Raw genomic sequence first — 14,956 nt, forward strand, 5'->3', positions numbered from 1 at the left:
TATATATATATATATATACATACACATACATATATATATATCTCTGAATCACTTTGCCACACACCAGAAACTAACACAGTATTGTAAATCAACTATACATCAGTTAAACAAATTTTTTTTTAAATTTCATTAACAGCGAGCAAATTTTACCTAAGAATTCTATTTATTATCATTAAACCAAATCCTTCTACATTCCAGCTGTTCGGCTATTATGGAATACTTGCATACCTAAGAAACCTCATGCTATATAAATTGCCCAAATGGAAGAAGGAGTGTTTGATTAGAGAATATTTTCAGAACTGCAACAACAAAGTAATCTTTTCCTTTAGGAATTTCAATAATAAAAGACTTGTGTTATTGGTGGTGTTTTGTAGCTACAAACTCAAAATATCAAGAGCTAACAGCCTTTGATGACATTAGCTTCTGCCCCAGAGTAATGCCAGTCCTTTCCTAATTCTCTGCAGCATGTCACTGGCACAAGGCTTTGTAGCCTCCTTTTTATCCCACCAGCCTGCCGTCATGATGGGACATGGCACGCTCAAACAAAACAGCTGTGTAGCATCTATAATAGCTTTCTTTTTCCTAAGAAGGTATTGCCAGTTGGTTCTAGTTATAAACTAAAACAACTGTTTCCTAATTTACAGATATCCTAATGTAAACTGTGCTTTCAAATTACTTAATTGAAGTAGATTCGTTTCTTATGATGAAAACTCCTGCTCATGATCAGCTGTGCGCCGACCAGGCCTGTCCTAGGAGCCTGATAGGTCTGACACATAGGGTACGGGGGTGTGAAAGAAGGCAGGTAGAAAAGTGGCACAAGAAAGATCACTTTAATTCTTAAGAGAGGCTTCATGAACTCAGTTTTCAATATAATAAAGGATCATTATTTTCAGTAAACTACGTTCTTTTAAATGTAATCCAAGGGACTTCCCTGGTGGCGCAGTGGTTAAGAATTTGTCTGACAATGCAGGGGACACGGGTTAAGAGCCCTGGTCTGGTAAGATCCCACATGTCGTGGAGCAACTAAGCCCGTGTGTCACAACTACTGAGCCTGTGCTCTGGAGCCCGCGAGCCACAACTACTGAGCCCACGTGCCGCAACTAATGAAGGCCACGCACCTACAGCCCGTGCTCCACAACAAGAGAAGCCACCGCAATGAGAAGCCTGTGCACCACAACGAAGAGTAGCCCTCGCTCGCCGCATCTAGAGAAAGCCCGCGCGCAGCAACAAAAACCCAACGCAGCCAAAAAACAAATAAATAAATTTTTAAAAAGAGAAAAAAAAAATGTAATCCAAGCCCATTATCAGGCTAATTTAAAGAATGACTTCTCCTGCCCAAGAAATCCTGAAGCAGTGGTTCTCTAAATCCAACTGCACATTGGTATCACCTACTGTAGTTTCATTTTTTTAATTGCAGTATAGTTGATTTACAATGTTGTGTTAATTTACAGCAAAGTGATTCAGTTATACATATACATGTATATATATATATTCTTGTTCATATTCTTTTCCACTATGGTTTATCACAGGATATTGAATATAGTTCCCTGTGCTATACAGTAGGCCCTCATTGCTTATTCATTCTATATATAATAGTTTGCATCCGCTAATCCCAAACTCCCATTCCATCCCTCCCCCATCCCACCTCCCCCTTATCAACCACAAGTCTGTTCTCTATGTCAGTGAGTCTATTTCTGTTTCCTACTTAAGTTCATTTGTGTCATATTTTAGATTCCACATATAAATGATATCATTGGTATGTCCTTCTCTTTCTGACTCACTTCACTTAGTATGATAATCTCTAGTTCCATCCATGTTGCTGTAAATGGCATTATTTCATTCTTTTTTATGGCTGGGTAGTATTCCATCGTATATATGCTCCACATCTTCTTTATCCATTCATCTGTCAGTGTACATTGAGGTTGTTTCCATGTCTTGGCTATTGTGAGTAGTGCTGCTATGAACATATCACCCAGTGTATTTTTAAACTATACTGATGCCCAGGTTCTATCTCAGAATCTCAACGTGGGGCGCAAGAATCAGTGTTTTGTAAAAGCTCCCCAGATTTGAAAATACTTTCCTAAAACAATCACTGACTATAAAATTCATCTGATAATTAACCAAATGGTGCTGTATGATACCTCTTGTACTGAAGCCCTTTTCAAAAATGAACTATTTTTAGAATGGTTATGATTCTTTTGTCCATCTAATTAGGCTAAGTAACTTGAGGCCGGAGAACACATTTTATATGTCCATCTCTGTCAGTATCTCACAGGCACCTTTGATAAAGTAGTAGATATTTTTTATTTAATTTTTGCATCTTCCTCGGGGTTTTCTCATCAAGGCTGGATATTTTTAGCTTAAATTTAATAGCCAAAATGTCAGTCAAAAAAGCTATAGCAACTTGTTTCTGAAAGGAAAGTCTCATTAAATGTATGTATCATGTCCATTTGCTTACTCACCGTGGCCAGTCAAAGTCATCTGATGACGCTGTATCTCCATCTCCTCCACTAGTCACGTGGAAAAAATTAATGGATGGTTCTCCTTTATCCTCCTGGAATGACCCTAATAAAACAAGACTGATTCATGGAGATGCATTTCTTCTCCAATACTAAGAGAAAAGATACTTTCCTCCTTTGAGGAGCAAAGATCCTCTAAATCAGGGACATAATGCAGTGTTAAGTTCTACAACATTTATTCATTTATTCCTGCTGCACGTGTACATGTGGGGAGACAGGATAAGCAGATAAATTAAATTAAATGCTGTTTTCTGCTCAAACTCAATTTCTTAAGTATGAATGCTTAACGTGTAAGGTGTATAATCATAACATATTAAATATAAGGGCCTTCCCTGGCGGTCCAGTGGTTAAGACACTGTGCTCCCAACGCAGGGGGCAAGGTTCAATCCCTGGTCAGGGAACTAAGATCCCGCGTGGCACGGCCAAATAAATAAATAAATAAGCATAACATATTAAATATAGTAGTTACCACTTACTGAGTGCCACTTAGTGATTATTCTTCATAAAAGTTTATGCAGTTAGTCTAGGAACAGATTTTTTTTAATGTAGTTATTTTAAGAAATAACTACATTTCTTAAATGTCTATTTTGTACCAAGCACTGTAAGAATTACTTCTTCACAATAACCCCATATATGTTTTTTCATTCCATTTTACAAAGAATGACTTTCCACCAGAATAATGAGTTTCTTATCACTAGAGATAAGGGAAGATCCCAGATAACCCCTAAAGGCCTTTCCATGAAATCATAACTGGCAAGTCAATTTTAAATACCTCTAATGATATGTAAAACTCAGAGAAAACAGGGAAGGAAAACTGCAGCCTACAGAGAAGGAGGCGAGCAGAAAGAGGAGGAGAGGGGAACTTAAAACAGATTTTACAAAGAAAAGTCACTATTAGTATGATGGTTGAAAGCTCAAGCTCTAGTGTCAGACTTGCATTTGAATCTTGATTCCACCATTTATTACTACATTGACCTTGGGAGGTACCTCTTCTGAAGTCGACAGATTCCTCACTTATAAATGATAAAAATAATTGGAAATAATAAGCCTACCGTAACTATGATGATTAAAGGAAACAAGATAATGTGTGTGAAGTGCTCAGCACACAGCAAACATAGAGTGGCACTCAATAAATTTTGGCTACTATTAGCCCTACAACAAGTAAGTAGTAGGTGGTATTAAAATGTAGGCTAAAGCACTATATTCTCAAAGTGAATAAATCATCACACATTGTAGTTTCTTTTCAAAAACTGACAGATATCACATTTGCATACGATATTAGAAAAAAGCTGTTACACCTGCTTTCTAACATATGTTCTTTAATTTTATTGTATTGGGGGACTGTCATATACTTTTCTTAATGTAAGTTTCAGTAGCAGTTGTTAGTTTCTAGTCTGGCTCTTTTACAGGCATGGTCAATCTTACCAACTAGTTCTCTAAAGGTAAGTTCCAATTTAACTTGTTCAGGGGTTGATCCTCCTAGGAATTCAGTCTTAAATTCTAGATCTGTGAATGCTAAATGAAGAATCTCCTTCTGAAGTGACTTCTTAAACCATGGTCCTCTCTCTTGATCTGATCGAAGATCAGGTATTGGGAAGCGAACAGAAAGGTTTAATACTGGCGTGGCAACTTGTACTGATATCCGACAATTTGCAGGATTATGTGAATCATCTAGAAATACTTCAGTGAAAGCTTTGTGCTAAAACACAAAACATCAAAAATATGCCAAAATGTTAAATTAAGCAAATAAACATAAATGACACTAGTATTCAACACTACAATATACATAATCACTACTTCCTCATTCAGGATAATGTAGTAACACACAATTCATATTAACTACCATCATATTAATTTAGTGTAATGAAACTTTATAATGCAACAGCTACTGACAAAAGTCAAAACTACTGGCAAAAGTTAAATCCTCACATAAAAAAATTAATTAAAATAAAAACTGAACCAAAGTGAAGACACAGGTGCTATACATGTATATGTATCTTACTACAGACTATAAAGAATAATGTGTAAATTAGCTTATCAACAATCTCAATATGGTTAAAAATCACTATAGTACCCAGCATTCAATTTGAAGGATTTATCCACCAACATGCTACTTAAAGACTTCAGTGTGAAATCCGATGAATTATACCAAATGTAAAGGCCCATCCCTGACTCATCTTTGTATTTCCAGGACTAAGCCCAGGCCTGGCACATCACAGGTTCTAAATAAATATTCCCTAAATGACTCACTCTGAGTTCCCCACTACATGGCTCACTCTGAGCTCCCATCCAACCCAAGGGTATGGTGCCATCAAATGACTCTTAGAAACCAAAACACGTATGCACCAGTTACTTAAAGCCACATTATAATAAAAGGGTCAAAGAACATGCCCTTCAGATAAAAATCTATTTCTATTTTTTCTCTAAAATGAATTAAAACTTATGAAGCTTTAGTCCAGAGTACAGTGTAGGTGATAACAATCCTCAATTTCACGGATCAGTCTCTAACCACCTAGATTAGAAAGTTCCATTTTTATGCTAAGACTTGGATCCTATTTTTTCTCTCCCTTATTTGACTTTCTAATACTAACCCCCACTCTCAGCAAAAATTGCTCGAGAGATAAAATCATCATCCCAGTACATCTATGGCTAACAGCAAATATAAACACTTGCCCCACAGAACTTAAAATAGCAATTGTTGACAATAAAAATTAAAGAATCTTGATTTAATGTGAATACTCACCACTAACTAAGGGAGACGCAAATATGTAGAAAAATATCCTTTCCCTTTTCTTTTTAGACAAAGTTGTCTCTGTCTGTGCCTAATCCTAAAATTCCTAACAGACACCTTACAAACCTGACTTACTTGATTAGCTTAGAAAAGACTCCAGGTACCAGATCTAAGTAAAAGTGATACATGTGATGCTCCATAACACAATATGATAAATTATATTCCCAATTTCAAGAGCATATTCTACATTATATGGGCTGCATTTTACAGGAGATTCAACTAGTTCATTATACGTGTGAATAAAGTTTTATCAAGATATTATAGTCACAGCTTATAAAATTCAGATAAACACAGAAAAGGAAATCTAATTTTACTACTCTTACATAATCAATGCTACCAAATGGTATATTTCCATCCAGTCCTTTTCTTCACAATTTTATTTACACAGTTGTAATAAAAGTTTATGTGGAATAATATATTCTACATTTTCACTTCATACTTCTTCATGAGCCTTCCTCATGTTGCTGTACCCTCTTTATAGCCATCATTTAAAGTGGCAGCATAAAATTGCACTCAGTACATTAGCACAACTTATTTAGCTAGTCTACTATCTAGACATTAAAGATGCCTCCTTTTTTCATTATTACAAATGATGCCATTTTAATAACATATGCTATTTAACCTAGTAAGAATACTTCAGCTCAGAAATCTTCCAATAAGCCTATTAGCTAGCTATGATCATGATGTGTATTTGCAACTTTTTAAATACTTACCAGACTGATATGCTTATTATATGAAGTATACATGTGTGATGCCATCATCTCTACTGTAGTGAGCTTCTGTGGTTGAAGCAAAGAATTCAACCTGTCCACAATACTGATATCCAGCTCACAAAACACTGGATTTAACTTAACTTGTAATTCTGCCTTCTGAGGAACAGAACTAAGTCTTGCCTGACTACCCTAAAAAGAAAAAAAAAGAAAAAGAAAGCATTAATATGATCACTAACAATTCTATAAAATTAAACTAAAACCTTGTGATTGTGATAAAATATACATCAAATGAAAATTTACAGGTGCTAATCACACAAAAAGATCTCTTACCTGGGGTCCTTTATTCTCAGAATGCTTATAATGAAGCTGAAGACACACAGGGGGGTGAGAATCAGTTTGTTCTTTGGAATGGAACATTAAAAGCTTAAAAACAAAGATGAAGACAAATGAAATGTACAATATTAAGCTATAATTAATCACATTAATTAACAGAGGAGCTAATATAATAGTGGAAAGAGTTTTTTGAAGTCAGAAAGGCTGGTTTAAGCTTTAGTTTTGTCACTTACTAGCAATGTGACTTTTAGACAAATCAGTTAACTTCTGAAATACTTAGTATCACATCTGCAAAATGTATGTGAGGATTCAAATAAAGTGCTTTGAAAATAAAATAAGTCACAAGGGCAAAGTAACAGCAATAAAAATGTCATTTTGATAGCTTTTAAAAGTTTCTCTAGGACATGCTTTTAGGATAGGAAAAAAATCAGACTAACGATAAATGAGCACAAGACATTTCACTTATCTTGAACAGTGCTTAGCACATAGTAGGCATTCAATAACTATTTGTTGAATAATAGAATTCTTCTGAAGAGTGCTTGGAAATGAGTGAAATTAAGTCATTTGTCCCATAACCTGTCTGACTCTAAAACAAGTCAACTCTAAAAATGTAACACACTCTTATAATGGCCTTAAAGGCCACACTTCAAAATCTGTTTCAGGACTTCCCTGGTGGTGCAGTGGGTAAGACTCTGTGCTCCCAATGCAGGGGGCCCAGGTTCCATCCCTGGTCAGGGAACTAGATCCCACATGCATGCTGCAACTAAGAGTTCACATGCCACAACTAAGGAGCCCGCCTGTCGCAACTAAGGAACCCATGTGCCGCAACTAAGGAGCCCTGGAGCCGCAACTAAGGAGCCCGCCTGCCACAACTAAAACCTGCTGCAACCAAATAAATTTTTTTAAAAAATCTGTTTCAACAAAATATAAATGCAAACACCACAAAAAAACTTCTTCCTATACAACTTCCTATGCCTTTTTAAAGAAAATCATTGCTGTTCACACAATTCTTAACAAGCAAGACATTTAAAGACTAATCCTAAAAGAAAAGTATCAGCATTTACCTCTGTATAGTGAGGAGGAACAGAATGAAAATCAGTCGGAAACAGGCATTCCAAAAGTTCCATTTGCCCTATGGACATATCAGTACTGAAATATCTAGAAGCTGATCTTTGTCTTTGTTCATAGGATACTTTGATGCCAGTACCTATAAACCTGTTATAAAAAAAATGCATCATTTAAGAGTATCCATATATTTCTAGATTAAACAATGTGTCAAAGAATAGTACACAACTGTTAATACCTACCTGTTCTGACAAGTTCAAATTGTTAGTAATAATTAATATTCTTAAGGATATTAACCAGAAAGACTGCTTCAAATTCCCCATTCCCTGACATAAGATAAAGAAATCAGATCTGCTGATAAGAAATCACCCAGGATGTATTTCCCAACACTGCCCTTCCCTCTTTTACATTTTAAAATTTACACTTCAAGGCTTCCCTGGTGGCGCAGTGGTTGAGAGTCCGCCTGCCAATGCAGGGGACACGGGTTCGTGCCCCGGTCCGGGAGGATCCTACATGCCGCGGAGCAGCTGGGCCCGTGAGCCATGGCCACTGGGGCTGCGCGTCTGGAGCCTGTGCTCCGCAACGGGAGAGGCCACACAGTGAGAGGCCCGCGTACCGCAAAAAAAAACAAAATTTATGCTTCAGTGGATAAAATCTTTCAAATCTGTAAAATATATGTACATAGTTTCTTAAACTTATGTAGAAGGATCATGCAATATTTTTAAAACTTTAGTCAGTGGAACTCAAATGAAGGTCTACCTCTAGTTTTTGTTGCGTTTATTGTATTTCCTACTGGCAGATTTTTGAAACCTTATCAAAAATATGAAGAAAAAATGTTTTTACAGCTTTATTATAAATATTATGGTCCTAACCTGTAGAGTTTCTGTTGCTAGATATAAAAACTACTTTGTATATTAATTTTAATACTTCAAAAAAGTTAAAGTTAAAATGAAAGCCCAAAGCGTTTTCTAAAAATAGCAATATATGTGCCTAAGCCATTACATAAAGTAACATGAATGGACAATTTATAGGTCACTCTCATGTTAAAATAAATAGTATTTGCACATTAACAATATTATATGTACTTATAAACTTAATTATCTCCTCTATTAGGACTCAACCCGTAAAAAGATCAGTGGCTATTTGAACAGCTTTGATTTTTTTTTTTTTTTTTAAGCAGAAGTTGAAAATGTAGCGTCCAAGCTCAGGATGAGCCCTGGTATCATTTCCCACCCCATGGCCAGCAGCATATGAATCACTTTCAAGTCCCTTTGCATTAGCCCATTCTACGCTCACCACCACTGCCATCTCTACTAAACCTGTGACCGTAAGAACTATTTTTATGATCATAATGGTGTCAGTGGGGAATGAAGGCAAAATGTGGGCAAAGAAACTTGACAAGAGCAGGGCAGGGACCTAAAGAAAAGATAATTTAGACAACCCCAAATTATATAGATCTTATATCTGAATGTTTCACATGCCAAATAACCCGAATGAGAGATTCTATGGTAAACATCTTTGCAGCGCTGCAAGAAAACCACACTCACTCCACTCATTTACAAATATTTAAAATGTGAATTGGAAAAACAAATGGAGATAGGTAGGTATTGTAGATAAATGAAAAGTCCACATTTGGTTCTTTTTCAAGGATCATTAATAAATGTAAGAGTTTACCTAAGGTGATCATGTGAGCAAGCTTCTGCAAATACCACTCGGAAAGACTTAAAATCTTCTGTTGAAAATCTTGCTGGATCAATCTTTTCTATACAAGTAAAGAAAGCTATCGCCATAGGTGTCAATGGATTAAGGTTCAATGATGTTTCAGGTGGAGATAAAGGATCGATGTGAAGCACAGAGACTGAAAAAGTTCCCACAGCTAGTCTAAAAATAAATTCAGGCCTGGATTCATCCACTGAAACAGATCTAGAGGGGAGAGCTGAAATACATGTGTTAAAATTATATTCATAAAAAAGTTAACACTTAAAACAATCCATTATATCAAAATTATAAAACATTTACTCTTGTGTTAATTTTAAAATTAAACCTGAGGTTTTAGTCTCAAAAAACATGTGATCACACATTTTGAGTGATAGTAAACAAGTAAAATAAACTAATCTTTCTGCATTTTATATCCAAGATCCTTGATACTTGAAGTACAAAAAAAAAATTGTTACAATAGGAAACATATGAACAAAACTTTTGCATTAAGAAAACTGTATTGGAAAAAGTCGGAGATTAACCAAAAGCTGCTCTTCAAATTTTCCTTTAAGCCTGTGTCTATTTCAATTAAATTTTGCAGAAAAGAAACTTGAGGTTCTCTTTCAAGGAAAGTGTAAACGTGAAACAAAAATCAGATAGTTGATTGAGACCCCTAAACTGTAATAATAATATGAAACTTATGGTGTACTTTTTACTAAAATTATTTAAGTATTTGAATACAATAAATAGGCACCTATTCTGAAACACTTCACAGTGAATTTCACTTCACTTCACAGTGAATTGTTCAACAATGCTTCATTTTGTTTCTAAATTTTGTTAAATAGCCTAGACCAAAGAAAATTTTATGAAAAAGAACAGAATGGTATTTTTTAAAAACAATTTTTTTTAATTTTTAAGTTTTTAAAAATTCCAGGGGAAACTATCAACAAATGTCTTTTTTTTACTTACCAGTCTTCTGTAAAGATGCTGGGTGAACTAGGCTGGATGGTAATGCTGACCCTCTTACTGGCTGGTCTTTATGATGATCAAGGAAATCTCCCCAAGTTGGCTGAAGCTATAAAATAATTTTTTTAAAGCACATGAATAGAGTGCAAAATTTTAGAAGCAACTTTTCAAGAATAGAACAAAAATTAATTAATACTTTACCACAGTAGTACTTAACGGAGATCCTGCTGGTGTGTTTGTGTATGTACTAGTTAATGACAACTCAAGGTCCATATTTGGGGGTTCCCCAAGGGGTGGAAGAGAAGAGAGACTATGGGACATGTCCATATCAGCCATGGAGAAGAAAACTTCTTCTTCTAGACAGAATTAAACTTTGTCAGTTTTATTATAATTCCAATTCACATCTTTAAGTAAGTTCATATATATTAATATCATATTCTTCCCTCAGGTTATCTGAGATATAGTGATGTCCTAAATTTTATGTTACTTCAAATGGGGTAATTTCTTTGGAAACAAGATATTAATGTCATAGTAAAAACTCAACTGAATATAGATTAACAAAAGGTTAAGCTAGCCCACTGGTGAACTTTTTAAAAAAATATATGATAAGCTGCATTACATGGTATAATGTAATGTCATTAACTGTCATATGATTTTAAAATAATCCAGATTTTTAAATAGCATAAATATCTTGCAATCTCTGGTTTCATATGGATACAGCTATTTCTTAAAAAAAAAAAAAAGAGTTGAATATTTTATTTAGAATTCTATTTATGTTTTACTTCTTTCTAGAGACTGTTTTACCCTCATGCAAATGAAGTTTCTTATGGCCAAAATTTCTTGAGTAGACTTGAATTTTTTATTTAGTTCAACATTCCATACTTAAATTGATTCTTATTATTCGTGGTATTAGTGCTTACACATTCTGCAATGCAAAGTAAACTGGGTAAAGATTATATTTACATTTAATTGATAGAAAGATTAATGGACAAAGGTTTCTATGTAAAGAAAACTACCGTAAATCATTATGTGAGCACATAAGAATTTGACAAAATGAATAATTACCCCCAATTTATCTTCTGTGTAAATCCACATTTTTAAGTGACTTTCCTTAGAATAAATCATGATTTATAAAACAAAACTATACAATCAAAAGGGACACTGCAGCACATGTGTGCCAGTGCATCACTGTAAGGCTGTGGTTAGATCAACTTATAAATTTAAACCTTCTTGGATCTTCAGTTTTTTCATTACTAAACTCCATTTTACAGCAGCCAAAATTAAGTTTACCTTGCTCTATGATGATAATGTATGATTCTGAAGTCAACTTTTTGAGTTGCTTACCCCGGCTAGAAGGTGTACGAGCTGTTTCTGTCTCATAAAAGCTTTGCTCAGAGGATACACCCGCAGAGAGGGAATCTTTCCTCAAATAATACCGGTTTAATTCCATTTGAATTCGATATTCATCTTCTTGCTGCATGGGTCGATTTTTTCTGTCTTTATTAGCTAACCCGATTTTGCTTGAATTTTCTACAAGTATACAAAAGGAAAGCAAAACAGTAATTAAATTTGGAGTTAATCATTTCTCTCCCAACCCACTTATCCAATATCAATGGCAACTCAGTACCACAGTCAGTGCAAAACCAGCACTATTTAATATTAACTGGAGATCTAAGCAATAGCTCTAAGCAGCTAGCTAGGAATCAGAAGATCTGATCTCTGATAGATGAGTCATTAAAAATTTTAAGTGCGTGCTATTGAATGTGTTTAAGAATTACACCTTCTCAGTTGTATGAAGTACTACCCCCAACCAAGGAAGTAAGCCAGTCAGTTCTGAAAAAGTTATGTATATGATACAAAGAATCTGAACTCCAATTTGTGCCAGGATGATACAATTTGAAAGATCCAATCAAATTTAACTATTGAGGATTCTTATTCACAATACAATACAGCTTTTTTTTCTTTTTTCGCTGCGTTGGGTCTTCGTTGAAAGAAAGCCAGGCACGGGCTTTCTCTAGTTGCAGCGAGCAGGGGCTACTCTTCATTGCAGTGCGTGGGCTTCTCACTGCAGTGGCTTCTTTTGTTGCGGAGCACGGGCTCCAGGCATGTGGGCTTCAATAGTTGCAGCACACGGGCTCAGTAGTTTCAGCATGCAGGCCCTAGAGTGTGTGGGCTTCAGCAGTTGCAGCACGCAGGCTCAGTTGTTGCGGTGCACAGGCTTGGTTGCTCCGTGCTTGTGGGACCTTCCCAGACCAGTGATCGAACCCGTGTCCCCTGCATTGGCAGGCGGACTCTAACCACTGTGCCACCAGGGAAGTCCCTACAATACAGCTTTAAGTTCACACATTTCCTATACAGTAATACAATTTCCTATTTGTATGCTATATATTTCAGCTAAAAAGTTTTAAAGAATTAGAAATAATAACAGAGTTATACTTGCCTGGTCCAGCAATAGCTGCTAACATATCCAAAAGCAAGTGCACCTGCCTTGGTGACAGGAATAGATGTATAGAGTCTATCTGTCCATCAATATCCAACTTGAAAAAAAAAAGAAAGAAAACTACTCACGATGAATACTCTTTATAAACTCATCATGACAAATCCCAGTACATTTTAATGCACTAAGAGGAATACTGATCATTTAGCCTTGGATCCCTTTACCTAAGGTTCTCTCTACTAATCCACACAATCTAAATGAAAAGATATAAGGCCAACTACTGTTGTTTTAAGAGGGAAAATCCTCCTGAGAAATTCCATGTTGGCAAGTCCAATGTCATACTTTGTGTCTCTCTGAGTTTTCTGAGTATTTAAGGTATTTGAGGAGGCCTTAAGATACAGTCTCCAAGAAAGAATATCTATAGCAGTAACAGAGTAATCATTCCCATCATGATTTCAAAAGACCCAAATCATAATCTTTAAAGCTTGATTCAAACCAAGAACAAATAAAGTTGGCTTTCATAAGTTTGCCCACAGATCACACTCCTTTGTAGAACATGCAAGGACCTTCTCTATCAACAGTGTGTCCCTGTGAATGCCCTCTGTGCTCCACAAAGCCCACTCTCCACTGCGCATGGAGCCACAGCAGAAAGAGGGTGCTCATGTGGAATTCCCTTCTCTTTTCCAACTCCCTGTCCATTTTTCCTTCTAGAAATAAAAGCCCGATCCCACTCTCACCCTGATTCTTTTGGAGTATACGCTGACAAAAGCAATTACCCTGTTCTCTACATCACATTCTGGAAAGTTGAATATGCTCGCCTTACTTTTCATTCACCTCCTCTTATTTCTAATGTTAACACGGACTCCTATTATCTTTATGCCATTATACAATTTAAAAATAATTCAATTAAGAAAATACTTATATTTGGGAAATGGCATCTTTCCCAGGCAAAAAACAAATTTCTTCTGATTGTAAGAACAAAAAATAAAATAAATTACATAGTGACTTTGAGAAATTTCCATGATCTAACTAATAAAATAATACATTCTCCAATAATAATAATAATCATTATTACCAACTTTTTTTTTTGCGTACTGGGGCACTGTGTTACATGCTTTTATTTCCTCTAATTCTTAGTACTGTTCCTGTCTTACAGATGAGAAAACAGTTCACAAAGATTAAGTGATTTGCGCAAGGCCATCTAACAGATCCAGAGCCAGGATGTTAAGCTAAGCTGACCCGTGGAGTGCTGGTTTCATGGGGCCTCCTTACTGACTACTGACATCCCAGGCCATAAATCAACAAGGAGTTAAGGCTGGGGACAGTGGGAAGATCTCTTTTTGATTATATGCTGAACTTAAAACCTTTCTATGTATGTTCTCGTGTACTCAGTGGCTCCCTCTTCCACATTCCCACAGCCACGTCTATGCCCTCATTTTATCTTTAATTAAGACAAAGATTGCATTCCGTTCATCTCTGCATCTGTCCCAAGAACTTGTATGGGGTCTGGCATACAGGAGTCACTCAAATGTCTAGAGCTAGTTAGATAAGTGAATATACAAATAAATAAACCCTGATATCTTTTCAAACTACATTTTACACAGATTATATGGAAGCTTAGTTTTCAGAGTCTGAAAATAACACCTGACAGACACATTGTTAACTGAGTAAATACACGCAAGTTTCCTGATTCTCCAGACTGTTCACTATTGTTCCCTAAGAAATGAGTACAGTTGTCTTTACACTGTCTGCAAAAAGCTGTGAGATATCATGAAAAAAATCAATCTCTTTTCGTAAGTATTATAAAAATGGACATTCCATTCAAAATACACATAGGTGGACAGTTTTACACACACGTGATTAAACATCCCCTTCAGTCAACTTGCTTTCCCAATCTCTCCTTCCTTTAACTTTATCATTTGATGACGACAGTGATTCTTTAAGATATTCCCAGTTATCTGAACTAATGAATGTTTCTGAAAGTTGAGGAAAGTAAGCATAGGAGACAGCTTCAAATCCTGAGCTGCAGCAGATGGGCAGAAAGCCCGCCTTCACCCGAACTCTGTCACCTACAGACAGAAGCACCAGCTGAGAGTAAAAACGCTGACTCCAAGACCGTGGCCCCCTCGTCACAGGGTAATTTACAGCAACCAATCAGTGGGTCCCCGCATGGAGTAAAGGATGCCTGTGGCTTTCTTCTGTTTTTATCTACAGAAAATAGAACGAATACTTACCTTAGCTCCAGGAAGTACCTCATTCTGCTTCAATGTGAGACTCAACCCCAAACTACCGACTAGCCCTCCAATCTGCACCGGGTCAGAGGGTGCTGCCTCTGGCAAACTCCTAGTTAGTTGTGGGTGTGGCTCATAAACAATTCTGGGACTCCAGCTAGGGGACAGCTTTGGCTCAGCTTCCTACAGTAAGGCAATAAGAA

The 14,956-nt window shown here is 36.1% G+C and overlaps 1 protein-coding gene across 5 annotated transcripts in view; it reads right to left on the reverse strand.

Moving 5' to 3' along the window:
* ATG2B (autophagy related 2B) overlaps positions 1 to 14,956 on the reverse strand; it is a 78,543-nt gene that overhangs the window by 48,373 nt on the left and 15,214 nt on the right. For 4 of the 5 annotated variants that reach the window (XM_032622774.1, XM_032622775.1, XM_032622771.1 and 1 more), the window contains exons 6-16: positions 14,757 to 14,936; positions 12,526 to 12,622; positions 11,430 to 11,615; positions 10,287 to 10,441; positions 10,089 to 10,194; positions 9,096 to 9,357; positions 7,421 to 7,571; positions 6,354 to 6,446; positions 6,024 to 6,212; positions 3,945 to 4,218; positions 2,463 to 2,565 (exon numbers count right to left, since the gene is read on the reverse strand). In XM_032622774.1, coding sequence (XP_032478665.1) covers positions 2,463 to 2,565; positions 3,945 to 4,218; positions 6,024 to 6,212; positions 6,354 to 6,446; positions 7,421 to 7,571; positions 9,096 to 9,357; positions 10,089 to 10,194; positions 10,287 to 10,441; positions 11,430 to 11,615; positions 12,526 to 12,622; positions 14,757 to 14,936 — 1,796 coding nt within the window. The remainder of the gene's footprint in view (positions 1 to 2,462; positions 2,566 to 3,944; positions 4,219 to 6,023; positions 6,213 to 6,353; positions 6,447 to 7,420; positions 7,572 to 9,095; positions 9,358 to 10,088; positions 10,195 to 10,286; positions 10,442 to 11,429; positions 11,616 to 12,525; positions 12,623 to 14,756; positions 14,937 to 14,956) is intronic. The other variant, XM_032622773.1, reaches the window with a different exon arrangement.

The sequence above is a fragment of the Phocoena sinus genome, chromosome 2 (genome assembly GCF_008692025.1).
Source record: "Phocoena sinus isolate mPhoSin1 chromosome 2, mPhoSin1.pri, whole genome shotgun sequence".
Classification (NCBI taxonomy): Eukaryota; Metazoa; Chordata; class Mammalia; order Artiodactyla; family Phocoenidae; genus Phocoena; species Phocoena sinus.